The 19,414-nt window shown below is 51.3% G+C and overlaps 1 protein-coding gene and 1 non-coding gene across 23 annotated transcripts in view; both read left to right on the top strand.

Annotated features, from left to right (window-relative positions):
* The window catches only part of PUM1 (pumilio RNA binding family member 1), a 135,324-nt gene extending 123,338 nt beyond the window's left edge, over positions 1-11,986 (top strand). For all 22 annotated transcript variants that reach the window (XM_030327967.2, XM_030327973.1, XM_030327974.1 and 19 more), the window contains 3 exons: positions 1,146-1,267; positions 6,836-7,028; positions 10,122-11,986. In XM_030327967.2, the coding sequence (XP_030183827.1) occupies positions 1,146-1,267; positions 6,836-7,028; positions 10,122-10,253 (447 nt within the window). In that variant the 3' untranslated portion in view covers positions 10,254-11,986. The remainder of the gene's footprint in view (positions 1-1,145; positions 1,268-6,835; positions 7,029-10,121) is intronic.
* LOC115522629 lies at positions 7,844-7,928 on the top strand. The gene has a single exon (XR_003971515.1). It is a non-coding gene; the product is annotated as a small nucleolar RNA SNORD103/SNORD85 (small nucleolar RNA).
* Positions 11,987-19,414: the final 7,428 nt, after the last annotated feature.

The following is a 19,414-nucleotide window of genomic DNA, read 5'->3' as shown; positions in this document are numbered from 1 at the left end:
TCTACAAGTCGGATTATTGTGCTGAAGCAGCATTTTTGTTGGTGTTTGTGGCTTGTTTTGGTGTCAGGTATTAAATACTCACTGTAGAAAAAAATGGTAGGGGCGCCTGTGGTTAAGCATCTCTTGATCTTAGCTCACTTCTGGATCTGAAGGTCGAGAGTTCAAGCCCTGCGCTGGGCTCCATGCTGGGCGCAAAGCCTACTTAAAAAACGAAAAGAGGAAACATTGGAGGTGCAGGAAGTAGCAGTAAAACTAAAGAAAGCATCCATAATCCTGCCACACGGAAGCAAGCACATTTGGTCTTGGCACTTTTTTTTAGAAGTATTGTTTGTACACTTAAATTTTTGCCTCTTGCGGGGCGCCTGGGTGGCTCAGTCGGTTGAGCGTCCGACTTCAGCTCAGGTCACGATCTCACGGTTCGTGAGTTCGAGCCCCGCATCAGGCTCTGGGCTGATGGCTCAGAGCCTGGAGCCTGCTTCCGATTCTGTGTCTCCCTCTCTCTCTCTGCCCCTCCCCCATTCATGCTCTGTCTCTCTCTCTGTCTCAAAAATAAATAAACATTAAAAAATAAATAAATAAATAAATAAATAAATTTTTGCCTCTTGCAAATCTTTTTGCCGCTGAAATTCCTTACTTACACACATTTATTCTCTTAAAAGTATCTTTACCTGTAGATGAGTGAGTACCTCCATTGTATGCTTGTGATGTTGTTTAATTAGGTATTGTCTGTTTTGTTGGACATAAGCATTGTTTCCCATTTTTCTTACGAGATAAATTTCTGTTTGAGAGAAAAATAGCTCTTTATTCCTACCTACACAGCCTCCCTCCCCCCCCCCCCCCCCTTCCTTTTTTAAACAAGAAGAGGCCTACTTTTTGGCGTCTAGTACTTTTGAAGAACCAAACTAGGATCCTTGGGCATAAATACAGAGGAATATTCCATTGTCTGGTAATACGTTCCTGTTTTGTAATGATAGAGAAAAATCGTCACTCCCTGTCCATTTTAAAAATTCTTAAGTGTTCGTTGGTATTCAGGCAGCCGTCATGGTGCTACAGGAAGGTAGGCAGGTGTTGATTAGATGTAAGGATTTAGGTAACCCACAGAACTAATTTTTACATCAATTCTATTTCTGTTGTTTCTCCAACAGGATCAGTATGGAAACTATGTAATCCAGCACGTATTGGAGCATGGTCGTCCTGAGGATAAAAGTAAAATTGTAGCAGAAATCCGAGGCAATGTACTTGTATTGAGTCAGCACAAATTCGCAAGGTACGAGCTTTGCATTCATACAGACTCTGTTTTCCAGAAGGAATTATTACATTGTATTTCAAGTCGAGGGAGAAAGAATGAATTTTCATTCTCTTCTTTCAAAAATGTTTTTCTCAAGGTATATACAGCTTAAAACGTCAAATGGTTCTACTATCGTAGAGTATAAAACAAAGCAGGTCCCTTAGTGGCTCTTCCCGCCCCCAGTCACCCACTTTGAAATACAGGGATTATGTTTCTGAAGAGCTTAAATCTTGTACTTTGGTGAACTGGGCATTTTGTTAGCTTACTTGTTCTTGTTCTTCACTCAGTTTCCTCTCTGGTGCCAGAATTCAGACGTAGTGTATCATGTTGATGTATAGGCATTAGTACTCTTAGAGTCTCTTTTCCAGTCTTCATGTTGTGGCAGATCAAGAATAAAACGCACTAGTTATTCCCAGGTTGTGAAAGATGTTTTAGGTGACTTACAATCAGCAGTGGTTGGAGAAGAAATTGATGGCCCTTCCAAGGGATTAGTGGTATGGTCTTCTGAGTGGAATGGGTGTACAAATATAGTCATTTGTACTTTGGGAATATTTTTCTCTGACTCTTAGGATAAATTCCAAAGCAGTTGTGATTCTACAACCTTGTTTTTAAATTGTTCATCTCTAAGTTTTTAAATTTTATGAGATGGCAGCATGGAAAATAGAGAAAAGGAATAAACGCGCTCCTAGATCCAGTGTCTTAGCAGCCTAACCATATCAGGGTCTCTCAGACCTTGTATTGCCTTTTTATTTTTTTTATTTTTTTATTTTATTTTATTTTATTTTTTATTTTTTGGACATTTGCCAGGACCACGGAAGCAGGGGCAGAATCTCTTAGAACTCTTCCTTGGGTCACTGTCTCCTCTTGTTTTTCAGTGCATTTAATATCTCACTCTTAAGTATAAGTATTAATGCTACAATAGACTTGTGGTCTGGTAATGACTGAAAAGCTACTTTGGGCCCAATCCTCCCACAGATAACAGACAACTGTAAATTGCGGACAAAATGCCACAAATTTTGCTGAAGGCATTAGGCGTTACAGTGTGGCCAAGAGCAGGTGGCTACCCGAAGGGGTTGGGGAAAGGGAGGCTTATTGATACTGGGAAGGAGGTAATTGCACTGGGGAAATTCCCGCCTGCCCCTTTAGATTTTTCTTTTTTTATTTTGAGGGAGGGAGGGGGAGAGAGAGAGAGCATGTGCAAGAGAGAGAGAATTCCAAGCAGGCTCCACACTGTCAGTGTGGAGCCAGATGTGGGGGGAAAACCCATGAATCATGAGATCGGACCATGAGATCGGACCATGAGATCGTAGCCTGAGCTAAAATTAAGAGTCGGATGCTTAACCAAGGGAACCACCCAGGCACTCCAGAGTTTTCTTTTTGTATCGAGTTGTATCGAGATATAATTGACAGCACTGTGTAAGTTTGAGGTATGCAGCATGTCGGTTTGATGTATTTCTGTATTACAGTATGATTACCACAGCAGCATCAGCTAACACCTTTATCATGTCATACATACAATTGTCACTTCTTTCTTTCTTTCTTTCTTTCTTTCTTTCTTTCTTTCTTTCTTTCATTCATTCATTCATTTTTTAAAAGTTTATTTGAGAGAGAGCAGATGCGTGCACACACAGGCCCTGGGGAGGGACAGAGAGAGAATCCTAAGTAGGTTCCGTGTAGCACAGAACCCAGCTTAGGGCTCATACTCCCAAACTGTGAGATCATAACGTGAGCCCAAATTCAGTCAGACACTTAACTGAGCCACCCAGGTGCCCCCAATTACCATTTCTTTTTTTGTGTTAAGAACACCATTCAGATCTAGTCTCTTAGCAACTTAGCATTTTTATAGTGCAGTGTTGTTGACTATAATCAGGAAATTTCCCAGTTTTTAAAAAAAAAAATTTTACATTTATTTATTTTTGAGAGACAGAGCACACGTGGGGGAGGGGCAGAGAGAGAGAAGGAGACACAGAATCCGAAGCAGGCTTCAGGCTCTGAGCTGTCAGCACAGAGCCTGACGCGGGGGCTGGAACTCACAGACCTTGAGATCATGACCTGAGCCGAAGTCTGACGCCTAACCAACTGAGCCACCCAGGCACCCGAAGGGAATTTCCCAGTTTTAATGGCTTGTAGCCTATAGGTGCTTCTCATTCTGCTCCATGCTGGGCTTCTAAAGTTGGGATCAGAGGGGCGCCTGGGTGGCACAGGTCGGTTGAGCGTCCGACTTCAGCCAGGTCACGATCTCGCGGTCCGTGAGTTCGAGCCCCGCGGCGGGCTCTGGGCTGATGGCTCGGAGCCTGGAGCCTGTTTCCGATTCTGTGTCTCCCTCTCTCTCTGCCCCTCCCCCGTTCATGCTCTGTCTCTCTCTGTCCCAAAAATAAATAAACGTTGAAAAAAATAAAATAAAAAAAAAAATAAAAAAAAAAAAATAAAGTTGGGATCAGAAATCTCCAGTGTTCCCATAAGGCAGAGTTTGGGACAACCGTGGCAATGAGAGTGACAAAGTGACGGGAGAAATCCTGGAAAGGAAGAGAAACAGGGACGGGGAGGCTCGCATTTAAACTTCCCAAATACCTGGTTGACTCCTGAATCACGTTGGTTTGCATGGGCTGAACCTGAACTAGCTAAGGATGGAAGTGCTGCACTGGGATCCCTGCGGCCTGGGACAGGCTTGCAGTTTGAGCTCAGCCAAGTTAACTACACTGAAAAAAGGAACAGATGTCACCTTCTTGGAAGAACATAACAGAACTGTTTCTACGGTGTATCATTCATTATGTCTAGAAAACAGGAAAATGTGCTGTTGGCCATAGTCAAGAAAAAAGAAAAAATAGGAGAATGGAAAACTGCAGCTAGTTCCACACCACCCTGACATTAGAGTTAGCAGAGAATGATTATAAAGCAGCTATTTCAGTTATAGTCAAAGATGTAAAGGAAGATATGGTTGTAATGAATGGAAAGATATGCTAGTAGAGAATTGGAAGCTTTACTATGAAAAGAACAAAATGGAAATTCTAGAATAGGAAAATAAATCATCTGAAATAGAATTCACTGTGTGGCTTTAGTATCAGCAGATTAGAGAGAACAGAAGAAAGAGCTGATACACTTGGAAATAGATCAATAGAAACAAAACAATAAAATAGATGAGTGACTTTCTGACGTTTTTGGCGGTGACCCAGAATAAAAAGTAACATTTTCATTGACTTTGCATGCACAGGCACATGCATACACGTGTAACTGAACAACTGTGTTGTCCATGATTAATTCTGTTTCATTAAAAAGCAGCAGCAGCTGGTCCCAAATCACTAAGTTGATCTCCCTGCCCACAAATGGGCTGGGAGCTCCGGTTTTAGAAACACTAGAATAAGCTTAAAAGACTGCAGCACCATCGGTCATGCATGAGGGTAGAAGCCTTTGGCCAAGTGGGATCCCATGGTGGTAGCTGATTGACCTGCTTGCTTCCTTGGAAGACAGGTCACTGTTGAGGCTTGAGTCCTGTATCCAGATGAGTGAGTGTCCTGGCCCCAATCCAGTTAGGAAGTTCTGTTCTGACGCGGACTGATTTGTTATGGAACGAGGCCTGGAGTGGACAAAGGTACATACAGTCTAGCCGAGTGGTCCTGACAGGTGATGAATTCTTTGCCTGAACATTTGGAGATCATGACTGGCTTTGTGTTCTCTGAACCAGCTCAGGAATATCTTAACTCCCTTTCTGCTGAGGAGAAGCCAGTGGTTATTAGGAGATTCACTTCCACGGTGCCACACCTTAAGCTCACACTAGAATAGAACTGTATGTTAGTTGTATGTTTAGTGCTGTGGGAGGAAGGTGGGAAGAGAAGGTTTTCTATGGTGTGGTGTCAGAAGGAGAGGCTCTTGTCTTAATTAGACTTGATCCATTAGCTCACCAGACTTGATCTACACTGCATATCTTAAGAAATGTCCAGTAGGTTGGTAGTTCTTGACAGTTTAGCTTGAGAATTTGCTTTTCTAAATAAAAGCATATATATAAGCTCTGTGTTCAAAATGATAGAACACTGGGAGCTCCTTGGAGCAGCACCCTCTTATGGTGTAAAAACTTGTGGAGTAGGGGATTATTCTGGTGATAGTTACTTAACTACTGAGATATCCACAGGTCCGGCCTCTGGAAGGAGTAAGACACAGAGTACCTGCTCTAAGGTGCCTCGTGAAGTCGGTATATATGCCCTTTTTCAGTCCCTGAAGGCAAAAGTAAGACAAATGAAGAATGTTTAACAGAGCCATTCACCCATATGGTCGGTTGCCCTAGAAAGTAATGCTTCCAAATTATTAGAAATTCCCAAGCAGAGGCTAAATGGCCATCTTTCAGGATTGTCACAGAAGAGCTTTCTTTATTTTTTTTTAAATATACTTTGTGTGTATGTATGTATTTTTTGAGGGGGGGCACAAGTGAGCGAGGGGCAGAGAGAGGCACAGAAAGAGAGAGAAGCGGGGCTCACCCGGAGCAAGGCTCATATTCACCCAAAGTGGGGCTTTAAACTCGCGAACCATGAGAGAGTGATCTGAGCTGAAGTCAGATGCTTAACAGCTGAGCCACCAAGGTGCCCAGGGGCTTTCTACATTAGCTAGGTCTGGTCATTTAAGTCCCTACTCTCTCTGAGTGTTCTGTGACCCAGAGCAGCCCTTCCCCCAGTCATGGACCCTTTACAAAGCCTTCAGCTGCCCACCGGCCCACCAGACGTCCTCTTTGCCAGGTATTGGCTCCAGCAATCCACGTTCAGATGGTGTGTATTCTTTGACATCACCCAACTTCCTCAGACCCACAGACCCACAAGATGCAGAGTAGTGCTGATTTTTAGAAACAAACATTAATGAGTGAATCAGTCCCTCCTTGATGAGAAATACCCATTGGCACAGCTGTATGTAATTTAATCACCCTCTCTGGCCCCTCTGGATTTAGTGTAGCCACGTTCCTGTTTTCCTTTCCCAAGATGATGTATTTCTGAAGTGTTTAGAAATGCTGACAGACCTGTAAGGTGGTTCTTGTCCCTAGACTCTTAAGAGGCAACCTGAGGTCATTGAGTGAGTGCTGTGGTTCCTCCTCGTACACTCCTGACTCAAGTCTGCAAGGCCTCTCTCTCAGGTGCCATGCTCTGTGGTAGGCACTAGAAATACAGGCAGTAAGTAAGGCTTGTTCCTGACCTTAGTACACTCAGAAGAGGAGGGAATTCATTGACTTTGGTTATGTGTTGAAATTATAATCATTGACAAGTTCAGCTTTTAGCCAGTCATGTGAGCCTTTATGTAAGTCCCCTCACTCACCTGGGCTCATTACCCTCACCCTGTTAGCGGGTTAGGGCTCGTATTCGCCCGACACCTGGTCCCAGCCATGGGTCACATTGGAAGCCACAGATGACTCCAAGGTGGAGGCTCATAGAGTCAGGCAGTTGATGAATTCATCTTCCAAAAATGTCAGGCTCTCTTCTGCTGCTGACGGTGAGGTCGGGGCAGAGGCCGGACAAGCACAGCCTCACAAGGTTTGTTCTAAGGGTTGTCCCTGGATTTGTCTTATTATAGCAATGTCGTGGAGAAGTGCGTCACTCATGCGTCCCGTACGGAGCGTGCTGTGCTTATCGATGAGGTATGCACCATGAATGACGGTCCCCACAGTGCCTTATACACCATGATGAAGGACCAGTATGCCAACTACGTGGTCCAGAAGATGATCGATGTGGCAGAGCCAGCACAGCGGAAGATCGTCATGCATAAGGTAGGCCAGGCTGGACAGGTCACACTCAGAGAAAGCGTGCAAGGCCCGCACTAATTCACGTTTCTGAAATGCGGATGAAGGTGGGCATCTGGCTTCTTTTAGTGCAGTTTGTCACTGGACCGTGTCTCAATATGTTTCTGTTTTCCTTTTATCTAGAGTGGCCATTGTCTCCGTGGTTCATAGTTCACTGGTGTGAAAGAGTCTTAAACTCCATCTTTGTGAGGGTTTTCCCTCCCTGATCCTCAGGCCGTGTGTCTCGTCCTCTGCTCCCACTGCCCCCCCGCCCCCAAGCTTCTCAGTCCCACAGATCAACCTGATTGTCTTACTGCCTTTTCTCCTTCTTCCCTTTTGTTCATCCCACCACCTTTTACTGAGCGAGTGCCTGGCCTGGCACACTGACCTGGTGCCCGCTCTGTGCCAGGCGCCAGCGCGGGGAGGACGAAGACTGGTCCCTGTCCCCAGAGCGCAGCGTGGGGAAGAGCCGTGGAAAGCTGGGCCGGGCGGGGGGGGCATGCGAGAGCACGTGCCCGAGGCTTGGCGGGAGGGCAAGTCCAGGCTAGGGAGGAGCGAGGAGAAAAGGGACGGAAATCTGAAATGTCAAGGTGCTGTGTGTGGGGGGAGCGACACCGAAAGCCCCAGAAGCAGCCCGTGCGTGGCTGGAGGAACAGTCGCAGGGCAGGCCCAGCCAGCAGGTGAGCCGCAGCTGTGTTTGTGCTGGGCGGTGCCGCGAGCCCCGGGGTGCGTCTGATGCGAACCCTCAGCCTTTGGGCTCTGAACTCCCTCTGCCCTATCTGAGGGGAAGGTGTTGGCCTCGGTCTGGCAGTGATGAGCCACTTGCCCTCGCTGAGAACAAAGTTCGGTAATGAGAATCTTTGTTAAGGACTCAAGTTCTGAGCCAGGCGAGGCGTCCACCGCCTCCGGTTCGCAACAGGACGCAACACGACGGGGCATCGCGGTGGTGTTGGCGATGGCGGTCGAAGGCTGGGGGCGTCCGGAGTCCTTCAAGTTGGGAGGCTCAGGGAGAGGTGTGTTGAGACGCTGGTGAAGGCAGAGGGGATGTTGGGGACACACGGGAGTTAGACGCACGTCCATGACAAATACTTGTGTGCGTACTTACAGCAAGCCCCCCTTTCGGCGGGGCTCCTGGATCTGAATACAGCGGTACCGTGCACAGATAGCCGCGGTGGTGCCTGGGAAGTGTTGGGAGGGCTGTGCGAGAATGTGGCAGGGTCTGTTCTAATGTGGAGGTGCAGAGAATGCTCCCCCAGAGAGTGACATTTGATAAAGCCCTGAACCTCTCCTGGAAGAGCAGGGGACAGACTGGGTATTTGAAGAAGCAAAGCGAGTTTGGTAGGGCAGGCCCGTGGTTGCCGGGTCACGTTTACGTTTCACGTGATTGTCCCAGCTGACGAGTGACTTAGAGGTGGGGAGGCGGTAGGAGAAGGGGCAGTGAGGAGGCGGGATGGAGACCGTAGAGCCAAGAGACGGTGGTGGCTTTGGGATTGAAGACAGGGGACAGATGGGGTGTGGCAGTTGGCTGATTGAGGGAGCCGAAAGATGAAGAAGAGTCCCACGAATCCCGCATGAAGAGCTCTGCAGCCTTCTCCGAGACAGAGTCCTCTTGAGCAAGAGGAGACGGTAGAGCAGGTCTTTACTTCCCACCTCCCCCCGGATCAGGTGAACAGCGGAGCTCGACAACGGTGTACGTGCGTGTGCACGATGGGAAGGGCGAAGGGTAAAGGTTCGCCGGTGGCTGGACTGCTCAGTCGCCGGTCCTAGGGACAGGGCGGGTGAAAGAATTGAATGTCACTAATGTTTCTGAAAGGAGAGCCGCCAGAAAGCAAGGGGGTCTTGAACCTCACGTTCTGATGACCAAGACGTGTCTGGGGCCTCGCTACATCCCAAGTGCAAGGGTAGCATTGTCTCACGTCCTCTCTCCAGAGGAGTTGAGGCGAACGGTGTGGGTCACACAGCTCAGGATTGGGCCCGGGGCTATTAATGGTTCCCCACGCGGGCTTGTAGATGAGGGTGTCGTAGCTGCTGGGTCCGCACCCTGTGGTGCAGAAGCGGTTTCCGGTGTCCTCGACACTCCAGGACGTGGCTGAGCAGACGGAGTCGCCACGTGGCCTACGTGGAGCTCTCGAAGTAGAGCGTGTCCGTCCACCCTGGTGTGGGCGTCCGGTGTGAGTGTGCGGGTGCGCCTCAGGATGGGGAAGCAGCCCGGTAAACGCGGTCATTCACTGTCCCTGTGGCACCAGCAGTGGCTAAACCGGCGATTGTGAAGGCAGTGTGCTCCGTGCCGTAGCCAGGCCGTGTAGAAAGCTCCAGGAGCTCCCGGCAAGGAAGCACCTCTTGTGTCTGGGATGGAGAACAGAGGAGAATGAGCCGGACCTGGGTGCTGCAAGAGCCCGGCGCGGTGGGTGGTGCTGTGGGTGCAGAGCCGGGAGGGACCCTGTCCCCCTCCCACTGCTGCGAGACCAAACACCTGTGCCTTGGGAGCCATTTGACCTTGGATGTGTGACTCAGGCACCGTGAACGGGGATAATCACAGCTGCCTCGTGAGGCGGAAATGAACAATGCCCGGCCAACACTAGTCATTTTTATTGTTGTCGTTAGAAGTTTTCTGTGATCCTCTGTGAACTAGAGGCGGGATCAGGTGATGAGCTCAGCTCAGGGTTCGTGGTGCCCAGAAAGAAACTCTCACAGCTGAGGGGAGCCGAGGAGGCGCCTTGAGTGGGGGCAGAGGCTGAAAGCAGCCTCGGAAGGTGCCGTGCAGCGGCACTGTGGCTGTTGGTCAGGATGCACGTGTTCCGTGCACTGACCCGGAAGTGGTCCGCAACCAGCCGCCCCCAGAACCCTCGTGTCCTATGCCAGTGCTCAGGATAGGGGCTCCTCCTGTCACCTGCTCGGATGGGTCACCCACCATAGCTCTAGAATCACGGCGCTTTGACTGAACCAGGGGAAGGTGTTGCCTCGTGGGCTCTCGTGAGCACTTCGGTTCCCGGAGCACAGCGGGAGCCCCTGGGAGCACAGCGGGAGCCCGCCCAGGTCCGTGTGCAGGCCAGAGTAACACAGCCTGTGCTTCCTCCCCAGATCCGGCCCCACATCGCCACTCTCCGCAAGTACACCTACGGCAAGCACATCTTGGCCAAGCTGGAGAAGTACTACATGAAGAATGGCGTTGACTTAGGGCCCATCTGCGGCCCCCCGAATGGTATCATCTGAGGCAGTGTCACCCTGTCCCCTCGTTCACTGACCTCACTGGCCCACAGGCGAATCCAGCCAGCAACCAGAAATGTTCTAGTACGGAAGCCGACATGGGTAAATGGTTGCTCCAGGATTACCCGCTCCTCCAAAAAAAAAGGAATCAAATCCACAAGTGGAAAAGCCTTTGTAAATTTGTTTAATTTTATTACGCATAACATGTACTAATTATTTTTTTTAATTGACTAATTGCCCTGTTGTTTTACTGGTGTATAGGATACTTGTACATAGGTAACCAATGTACATGGGAGGCCACATATTTTGTTCAATGTTGTATCTATATTACACGTGTGGAAACTTTCAGGGTGGTTGGTTTAACAAAAAAAAGTTAAAAAAAAAAGAAAAAAATGTTTTTAATCCATTTTGCCTTGCTGGCAAGTTTTGCAAATAGCTCTTCCCCACCTCCTCATTTTAGTAAAAAACAAAAACAAACAAAAAAACCTGAGAAATTTGAATTTTGTTAAATGACCCCAAACTGGCATTTAACACTGTTTATAAAACATATATATATATATATACATATATATATATAATGAAAATTGTTTTAGAGTTGCTAAAGCTTCAGTTAATGACATTAAGTTTATGAAACTTCAAAAAATTGCCTTTTTTGGAGACTATTATGCCGAAGAAGATGTGTAGTGTGTTTTGTGAGGAGGAGATGTGAGCTCCTAGGATGTCTTTCAAGGCCGGGCGGGTGTAACTTGTTTACTGCCTACTGGATTTTTTTTTCTGTTAACATTGAAAGGCAAAATCTGATTATTTAGCATGAGAAAAAAAAAAAAAAAATCCAACTCTGCTTTTGGTCTTGCTTCTATAAATATATAGTGTATACTTGGTGTAGACTTTGCATATATACAAATTTGTAGTATTTTCTTGTTTTGATGTCTAATCTGTATCTATAATGTACCCTAGTAGTCGAACATACTTTTGATTGTACAATTGTACATTTGTATACCTGTAATGTAAATGTGGAGAAGTTTGAATCAACATAAACACGTTTTTTGGGAAGAAAAGAGAATTAGCCAGCCCTGTGCATTCAGTGTATATTCACACCTTTTATGGTCGTAGCATATAGTGTTGTATATTGTAAATTGTAATTTCAACCAGAAGTAAATTTTTTTTCTTTTGAAGGAATAAATGTTCTTTATACAGCCTAGTTAAATGTTTAAAAAGGAAAAAAATAGCTTGGTTTTATTTGTCACCTAGTCCCACAGTAGCAAGATCCTTTCTAAATGTTATTCAAGATGATTCAGTTCACACTAGTGTTTTTTTTTAATCCTAAAAAAGTAATGTTTTGCTTATTTTGTGACAGTCATAAGGACGTGCAAAGTTCAGCCCTGCCCTAGCTTTCCTTACAATCAGAGCCCCTCTCACCTTGTAAAGTGTGAATTGCCCTTCCTTTTTGTACAGAAGATGAACTGTATTTTGCATTTTGTCTACTTGTAAGTGAATGTAACATACTGTCAATTTTCCTTGTTTGAATATAGAATTGTAACACTACACGGTGTACATTTCCAGAGCCTTGTGTATATTTCCAATGAACTTTTTTGCAAGCACACTTGTAACCATATGTGTATAATTAACAAACCTGTGTATGCTTATGCCTGGGCAACTATTTTTTGTAACTCTTGTGTAGATTGTCTCTAAACAATGTGTGATCTTTATTTTGAAAAATACAGAACTTTGGAATCTGAGTCTGTGTTTCTGTTTTACCCCTCCCCTCCCCCCTTAGTATTAGTGCCCCAGGACAGCCCTTTCCTTCTTTGTGTCCTTTGTTCTGCTTGTTTTGTTTCTGTTTGTCGGAGGGGAGGGTGGGGTTTGCGTTGGGATAGGGCCGATAGCCCTTGAGCCCATCTTGACCCAAAGATGCTGGGTTTAGCCTGCCTAGTGCTTTCAAAATTAAGACGTTACACATTAGTTCGGATTCACAGCTTCTCTTGAAAAATCAGGTGCCTGGTTTCCTGGGCCCGGGGTCTGCTGTTGGTCACAGGGAGCATCCTCAAGAAGCCTGTGCCCTGCGGTTTGACCCAGTTACTGTGTTCTTTGTTTGCTCTCTCTGGCCTTTGCAGCATTGTGCACCTAGGGTCTGGATTTGAATCCAGTCCATCACAAAGGTCTCCCAGCTACGAATCCTGTGACGGGGCATCGAATCCTGTGACGTGGGCGGCAGCTAAGGCATCTCAGACCGATGTCCAGTCTGTCTGGCCTCCCCTCCTGAGGTCCCCTTCCCTTTTCTCTGGGCGGCTCCTGCCCGCATCCCGCCCGCCTGTGTTCACACTCGGAGGCCGGCCCAGGCTGGCCCAGGGGCCTAGCTTGCTCATCTTGCTTGTCCCCCTGAGATCGGGGACCCCTCCCGGCTTTCAGTACAGGAGGCTGTAGCTCACGGAGGTGCCCGCCACCTGCGTCTGAGGATGCCCCTCCTCTCACCAACCTTTGCTGCCACTTAGACTGGCCAGTGCTGGCAACTACAGGGTAGCTCAGCCAGGGGCCAGGTGGGAGCCTGTCCTACCTCATGTCTGCAAGCGGAGCCCCGGGCTGGTTGCAGAAGAAACTGCACGATCCCTTCCCAAAGGTAAGGGACTGTCACTAGCAGGCTCTGCGGTCCTGGGAATAAAGGGAGGGAAAAGAGGCTGAGCTAAGGCGGGTTTAGTCCAGGACCTGGTGGTGTATCAGCGGCTGAAATCGGGTGCTTCCCGGGGCTTCTCCCACTGATGGTCTTCAGCGGCCCACCAGAGACCACGCTCTAGAGGCATTGCCAGCCGTCACTGCGTGTGTGACTCTGAATGTCCCGGTTCCGGAGTCGGACAGACCAGGCTCAAGTCTGGGTCCCCTCCGCTGTGCCTGTGGGTGTCCCTTCGCTTCTCACCAAATTCCTCCCTGGCCATCGAAGGTGGTGAGAAGTATTTGTGGTTCTCCCTTCATGGCTTGGAAAGTCAGGGCTGTTCAGTGGTTCGGGTTTCACTAGACCCTCGCGGAGGCAGTGTGCAAAGCCGGCCAGGTGGGAGGTGTGGATTTCTCCCATTTGGCCGCCATCTTTGTGACCTGAGGCGAGTAACATCATCTGTCTGCGCCCCGGCCCCGTTTCCTCTTCTAGAAGATGGGAGGAGGGGCGCCTGGGTGGCTCAGTCTGTTGAGCGTCCTACTCTTCTCTCCTCTCAGGTGAGTTTGAGCCCCGCACCGGGCTCTGTGCTGACGGTGCCGAGCCTGCTTGGGATCCTCTCTCTCTCTCTTTTCTGCCCCTCCCCCGTTTGTGCGCGCGCTCTCTCTCTCTTTCTTTGTCGCTCTCTCAAATAACTTGAAAAAATTAAAATTAGTAAAAAAGCTCTTATTTAAAAAAACAGATTGGAGGAACACCTGGAGATGTGTGACCTGGAGCCGCCGATGACCCTGCGTCTGGTGCCTGGCACGCCTAGGCATTCGCTCGCCTAATGCTGGTTGTCGTCCTTTCCACCTGGATCGTGTATCCTTTGTACTCGGCCAGGGTTTTCCTCCCCCTTTTCCTCTTAGCATTTAGCGAGATGTCTTGCCTCGGTGTTTCGTCGTGGTGGCAAAGCCAAGGACTCGGTTGGAAGCATGACTGGCTCTCCTCCCCAGCACCTCTTGTCCAAGCCTGTGTCTCTGAGGCCTGGGGCGGGGGGAGGGGGCTTCCAGAAAGTCAGACAAACACGGGGGGTTCATCCCAACTGCGTGTTGGTCACCGGTGTCCTCTCTTGAGGCCCCGGGTCCTTCCGCGCGAAAGGAGGGAACGAGCAGAAGCGACGTCAAAGGTTGATTGGGAGGACGGAGTGAAACGATGTCGTTTGGCATCGTGCCCAGCATGTTGGTGTAACAAACGGTATCTGTCACCTTTTTACCTTTGACCCCACTCCTCCGGCATCTGCGCACAGGTTTGGGTGACGCCAACCACCCTTGTCCGCCCTGTGAAGAAGTTTACATGATAAAGTCATTGGCTGTGAACCAGCTCTGTCTGCACCAGAGATGGTTCTTACGTTCCTCACACGGGTCCTGCAAGGAATGGGTCTGGACAGGTCTGGGATCTGATGCAGGGCCCGAGGGTACTTCCTTTGGTGCGTCGTGAAGGGGGTGGGCCCGGGGCAGACCCCTTCCTCTGCAGGCCCGAGTTTCAATCCTGGGCTCAACATTCATCTCCTCATTGGCCGCCTCCCAATTTCTGCGCAAGGATGTGACATCCCCGGGCTACCAGCCATCAGCGACCTTGGTCTCTCCCAACACAGTGTAGGTAGTGATCTTTTCACCTGGTCGCAGCGCTTTACGGTTCACAGAGTCTATTCAGATTTGTGATTCCTCAATCCTCATGAAAGCCTTGGAGGGTAAGGTTGGGGAGACATTATCAGCCCATTATATGGATGAGGAGTTTGAGATGCCAGCCCTACGACGAATCGGTCAATAACCAAATAAGGATTTTATCTGAAGCTTCCTGACCTCAAGCCCAGGGCTCTGTCCATGGCTTCTTATTCACGCCACCTTCGGTTAGCCCCAGGAATAGCTGTCTTCTGTCGAGGGGGTGGGTTGCAGAAAGGTGAGGCCCTGGAGGGGGAAGCTTTGTGGGTGAGGAAACCTGGAACTTCGTGTAGTTACCAGCTGTAGCCACACGAGGGCGCTGCTGCCCAAAGAAAGCAGTAGAGAGGCCAAAGGGCTCCAGGCTCCAAGGTCAGGGCTGGGATGGGTTTCCCAAGGCTTGAGGGCCTCAGGAGTGGAGTATCTCCCAGGGACAAGAGGCCTGGCATCCCCTCTTCTTCCCTCCATCCGCAGCTCCTCCTGGCTTTGAGCTAGTCCCTCACTCTGGCTTGGGATGGCAGGGGATGGTCAGGCGAATCTGGCTCACAGGCCCCAGCTCTGCCTCCGACTCACTGGGTTATGTCTGCCAAGTCCCTGACTTTCTCTGAGCCAACTGTCACTGGAGTGGCCACCCAGCCCTGCCACTCTCACGGGGATGGTATGCGGTCAGATGGCTGGGCCTGAGGAGGGCAGCCCATGCCTCTGTTAAGGTGACCCAAGGCCCTGGTGCCTCCCTGTGGGACCACATCCCTGGCTTATGCACCAAGCCTTCAGACAACTGAAACCCCTAAAGACTTTTCATGACCTATCGCTGCTTCAAACCCCAGGTCCTCTGGCCCCGTGCGACCTCTGCGAATCTTCTCCCTCCCTTTTCTCATCTGGAAAATGGGGATGATGCCTACTTCACAGGCTACGTTGGCAGTACAGGGCTGGGCTCAGAGTAAGCCATAAATAGGAGTTGTTATTAATTATTCTTATTGCCTCCGGTTTTCACGAGGGCGGCTATTTAATTTAGCCTCCAAACTGAGATGCTTTCAAGCGCGAAGGCAGATGCGCTCGGTAGTTAGCGTGCAAGGTGGCCCCGCCTCCTGGTGTTCTCACCCTCCCGCCTTCTCTGCCCGGTGGGACAGGGCTGCATGGACGCGAGAGGAAACCGTGGAAGGGTGGGGGGGGGGGGGTGACTTCCAGGCCAGGCCACCAGGGACACTTGCAGCCCCAGCTGGCTCTCTCTCGTGGATTGCATGCTGCGTAAGTCACTCTACGGCCGAGGTCTCCGTGGTGGAGGGACCGGCGTCTCCTGCTGTTAGCCGTCGCTCGCCGCCTTGTGAGCAACGCCCCCAGCCCCCAATGAGACTTCCAAGACCGCAGAGACCCCGAAACAGAACCACCCTCCCCAGGACTCCAGGAAACTTCTCGGGGCTCCTCGGAACCCAGGCTGGAGACGCGTGTCTCTGGAGGGGGCGGGACCACAGATTCTCGGGAGGCCACTGCTATCCTGTTCCCGAGGTGGCTCAGCCTCTGTCTCTCAGTCCCAGCAGAGGGTCCCCCTGGCCCGCTGACCTCACGCGTGCCCCATGCGGGGAAGGACTGGAAAACGGTGGCCAGTTGAGCTGGGGCTGTGGGTCTGGCCCTGAGCCGGGTGCTGCCTTGCACTGCCCTGTTCACCTCCCCCAAACCCTGGAGAGGGACAGTCACTCACTGTACCTTCCAGGGCAGGAGAGAGGCCCCAGGTCACCTGCCCTCTGCCAGGCCCCATCCCAGGGCCACCCCCAGGGCCACCTGCAGGGTGCTGGGAATGAAGGTTGGCCTCCCAGACCTGCTCCATCTATGCGGGAGGAGACTGGGGCCCAGGATGGGCGGGGGGGGGGGGGGGGGGGGGGCGGAAGAAGTGACCTGCTCAGGGCCACACAGACGGTGAGGGACAGAGCGGGGACCCGTGTCACACTTAATGCGGGCCCTGGGATGGCGGCAACTTCAGCTCCCAATCCGAGCCTGCCTGGCCGGGAGCTGGGACTCCAGAACTGGAGGCTGAGGTGTGCGTCCTAGTCTCCATGAGCCTCGAAACCTCCAAGAAACACAAGACACATCAAATATCTCAGTGACAGTCGTGCTCGCTCAGATTCCACGGCCTCAGGGGGAGGGGGGCCTCCTGGCCCCCCTTCAGTTCTTCCCGAGGCCCTGCTCCAGGTTGGTCTCCTGCACCCCAGTCTTTGGCTGTCACCCAGCCGGGCTGCTGTAGCCCCAGGAGGAGGTGAGAAAGAAAAAATATTTTTAGAGAGGCTTTTTTTTTTTTTTTTCCTTCTTCTTCTTCCAGGAAAATGACTCCAAATGTGCAATTTATTCCCAGGAACGGGGGTGTGTTCGTGGGATGGCTTCTGGAAAGGCAGTGCCCTCCTCCCTGCCCCCACCCTCCTGCTCTCTCCTCTTTCTCCACATCCCTGCAGTCCTGTCTTCTCCCTCCCCTCCCTGGGAAGATGGCCGGTGTGTGAACACCCACCCCTGGGCCAGCCCCCTCCCCGCCATCCCCAGCCATTTCCTAGTCCTGTGACCTTGACCTCGCAGGACTGGGCCACCCCATGGAAGGAAGGGCTTGAATGAGGGCCTTGGTTGTGGGGTGATAGGTCTCACGCTGAGAGGTTTTGCAAATAGGGCATCTGGTCAAGGGCAATGGAGTAGGGGAGAGAAAGTCCCCAGGGCAGGGAGTGAAGCAGCCTGGGGTTCTGCCACAGACTGAACCTGTGACCCTGGGCCACTCACTTCCTCTTTGGGCCTCAGTTTTCTCACTTATACAAGAGGCAGGTGAAGGGAGGTGCAGTAGGGGGGAACAACACAAGGCCCCGCATGCTCGGTTCTTTCTGGGTTACAGTGAACAAGCTTCTAGAATGTTCTTCCTCATCCACGCACACCTGGAGCTGGAGCTCAAGCCCTCAGAGGCCATTCTCTTGGGCAGGGCTCAGCCTCTGCTGCCATCACCACCACTATGAAGCCTTCCCAGATTCCCTCCATGACATCTAAACCCTCAGCGTGGTGTTAACCCCTCCTGACCAGGGTCCCGCTCGCTCATGCAAATTTAGAGGCAAATTTGTTGTAAACTTAATGAAGCTTAAGCATCAGGGCCCCCGGCCTGCATATCCCCCTCCAAAGTCTTGTTCCGAATTTTGTATTTGTGATCCCCTCACACTGTGGGCTTCAGGCCCACAGAGCTGGGACTCACCCTGTATTTTTCTCCCTACTCAGCCTGAGGCCCCAGAGCCCTTCTCTTCCCTCAAGAAGCACCCCCCCCCCCCCCAACCACCCCGACCCCTGCCACCTGGACCAGGCCTGGACAGACAAGGGTTTCTGCTCAGGGCCTCTGCACCTTTACTCACCCCACCTTCAAGGTCAGCCCCGCTCAAACAACATCTGCCTCAGTCCTCCCCTTACCCCCACACCTGCCCTGACGGGCCTCCAGGGGGCCTTCTGGACTCCACAGTTTGTGAACTCCCAGCTCACAGATGTAGAAGAGGCCTGAGTTCAAATCCTGCCCCCTTCTGGGCAGCTGTGTGCCCAGGGGGCATCGCCCACCCCTCATCTTGAAAGGACTTGCCTAGCACACACAGGACTCAGGGCAAGCTCACAGCACGGGCCCGACCCTCACACAGCCAGGGCCCTCGGAGGGGCAGGGGCTCCCCCCATTCAGATGAAGGCCCTCACGGACACAGGCCTCTCTGCCTGCTTGTTCTGGCCCCTCCACAGGCCCTGAGGACTCCCCCAGAAGCTGAGGCTCACCCCGTGGGCCTCTTACTTGCTGACACAGCCGACTGCGAGCCTCCCAAGCTCTCTCTGTGCCAGATTCCTGTTTCAGTTCCTGATTTGGGGGTCACTCACTTTAGCACTGCCGCCACTTGGACTTTCTCGGAAGCCAGCCTGGGCCCCTGCCTCCATCTTGAATCCCGCCAAGACTGGACGTGATGGCGAGGAAGGCGGGTGGGGAGGCAGCAGGGGAGGAGGGCGGCCCAGGGGACACAGGGACGTCTCCCAGGGCCTAGGACTGCTTGGAGCGGACAGCCATCACGAGATGCCCTGGGCCCACAGGGGACGGCACGGCATGCCCTCTTGGTCCTGTGGGGCCTGTCCCCGCTTCTCAACTGTCCCCCGCGTTTCCCAACTGTCAAAGGGGGACAACGTGAACAGCCAATGCATCGGTCGTGCTCGCTCACGGTGGGGGGGGGGGCAGGCGTTGATGGAAGGGGCTCCCAAATGTCAGCTCCTCCTGTCCTCGTGGTGAGCGCCCTGGGAGGCAAGTGTGTTTGTTGTCCCCAAGTCACAGGGGCTGTGGGGACAAGTCAATGAGAGCTTTGCCGGCAAGGGCTCAGAACAGTGCCTGGCGAGCAGTGAGTCCTCAGTGGATCACAGCTCCACAGCGAGGTTGGGTGACAAGGAGCCAGTCTGTGTCACCAGACCTCGGCGGGGGGGGGGGGTGGCCGATAGAGTCAGGCGACCGTGACCGAGCACCTAACCGTATGCCAGGGCTCGGGGACGCGGCTGTCAACGAGGTGGCTCAGGCGCTGAGGTCACGGACGTCGCTGAGGCCTTCCACGTCCCCTCGGCTGTCTCAGCTGTCCCATCGGGAGCCCAGAGTCGAGGCCAAGAGCAGAGAAAGGTCTGAGTGGACGGGGCGGTGACGCATGGCTGTTAGGCGCGCCTGTCAGGGCCCCGGGGCTCCAGGCTCATCTGTGTACGTCTACGACTTGGTCATGTCTGTCCATGTGACAGTATGAATCCCCTCAGGGACTCCGTCACTCCCCATACGCTTCCTGCCATACCTCCGAACTCAGCACTAC

Source organism: Lynx canadensis, chromosome C1 (genome assembly GCF_007474595.2).
Source record: "Lynx canadensis isolate LIC74 chromosome C1, mLynCan4.pri.v2, whole genome shotgun sequence".
NCBI lineage: Eukaryota > Metazoa > Chordata > Mammalia > Carnivora > Felidae > Lynx > Lynx canadensis.
Note: the sequence above shows the minus strand (reverse complement) of the source record. Positions and strands in the feature narration are given on the sequence as shown.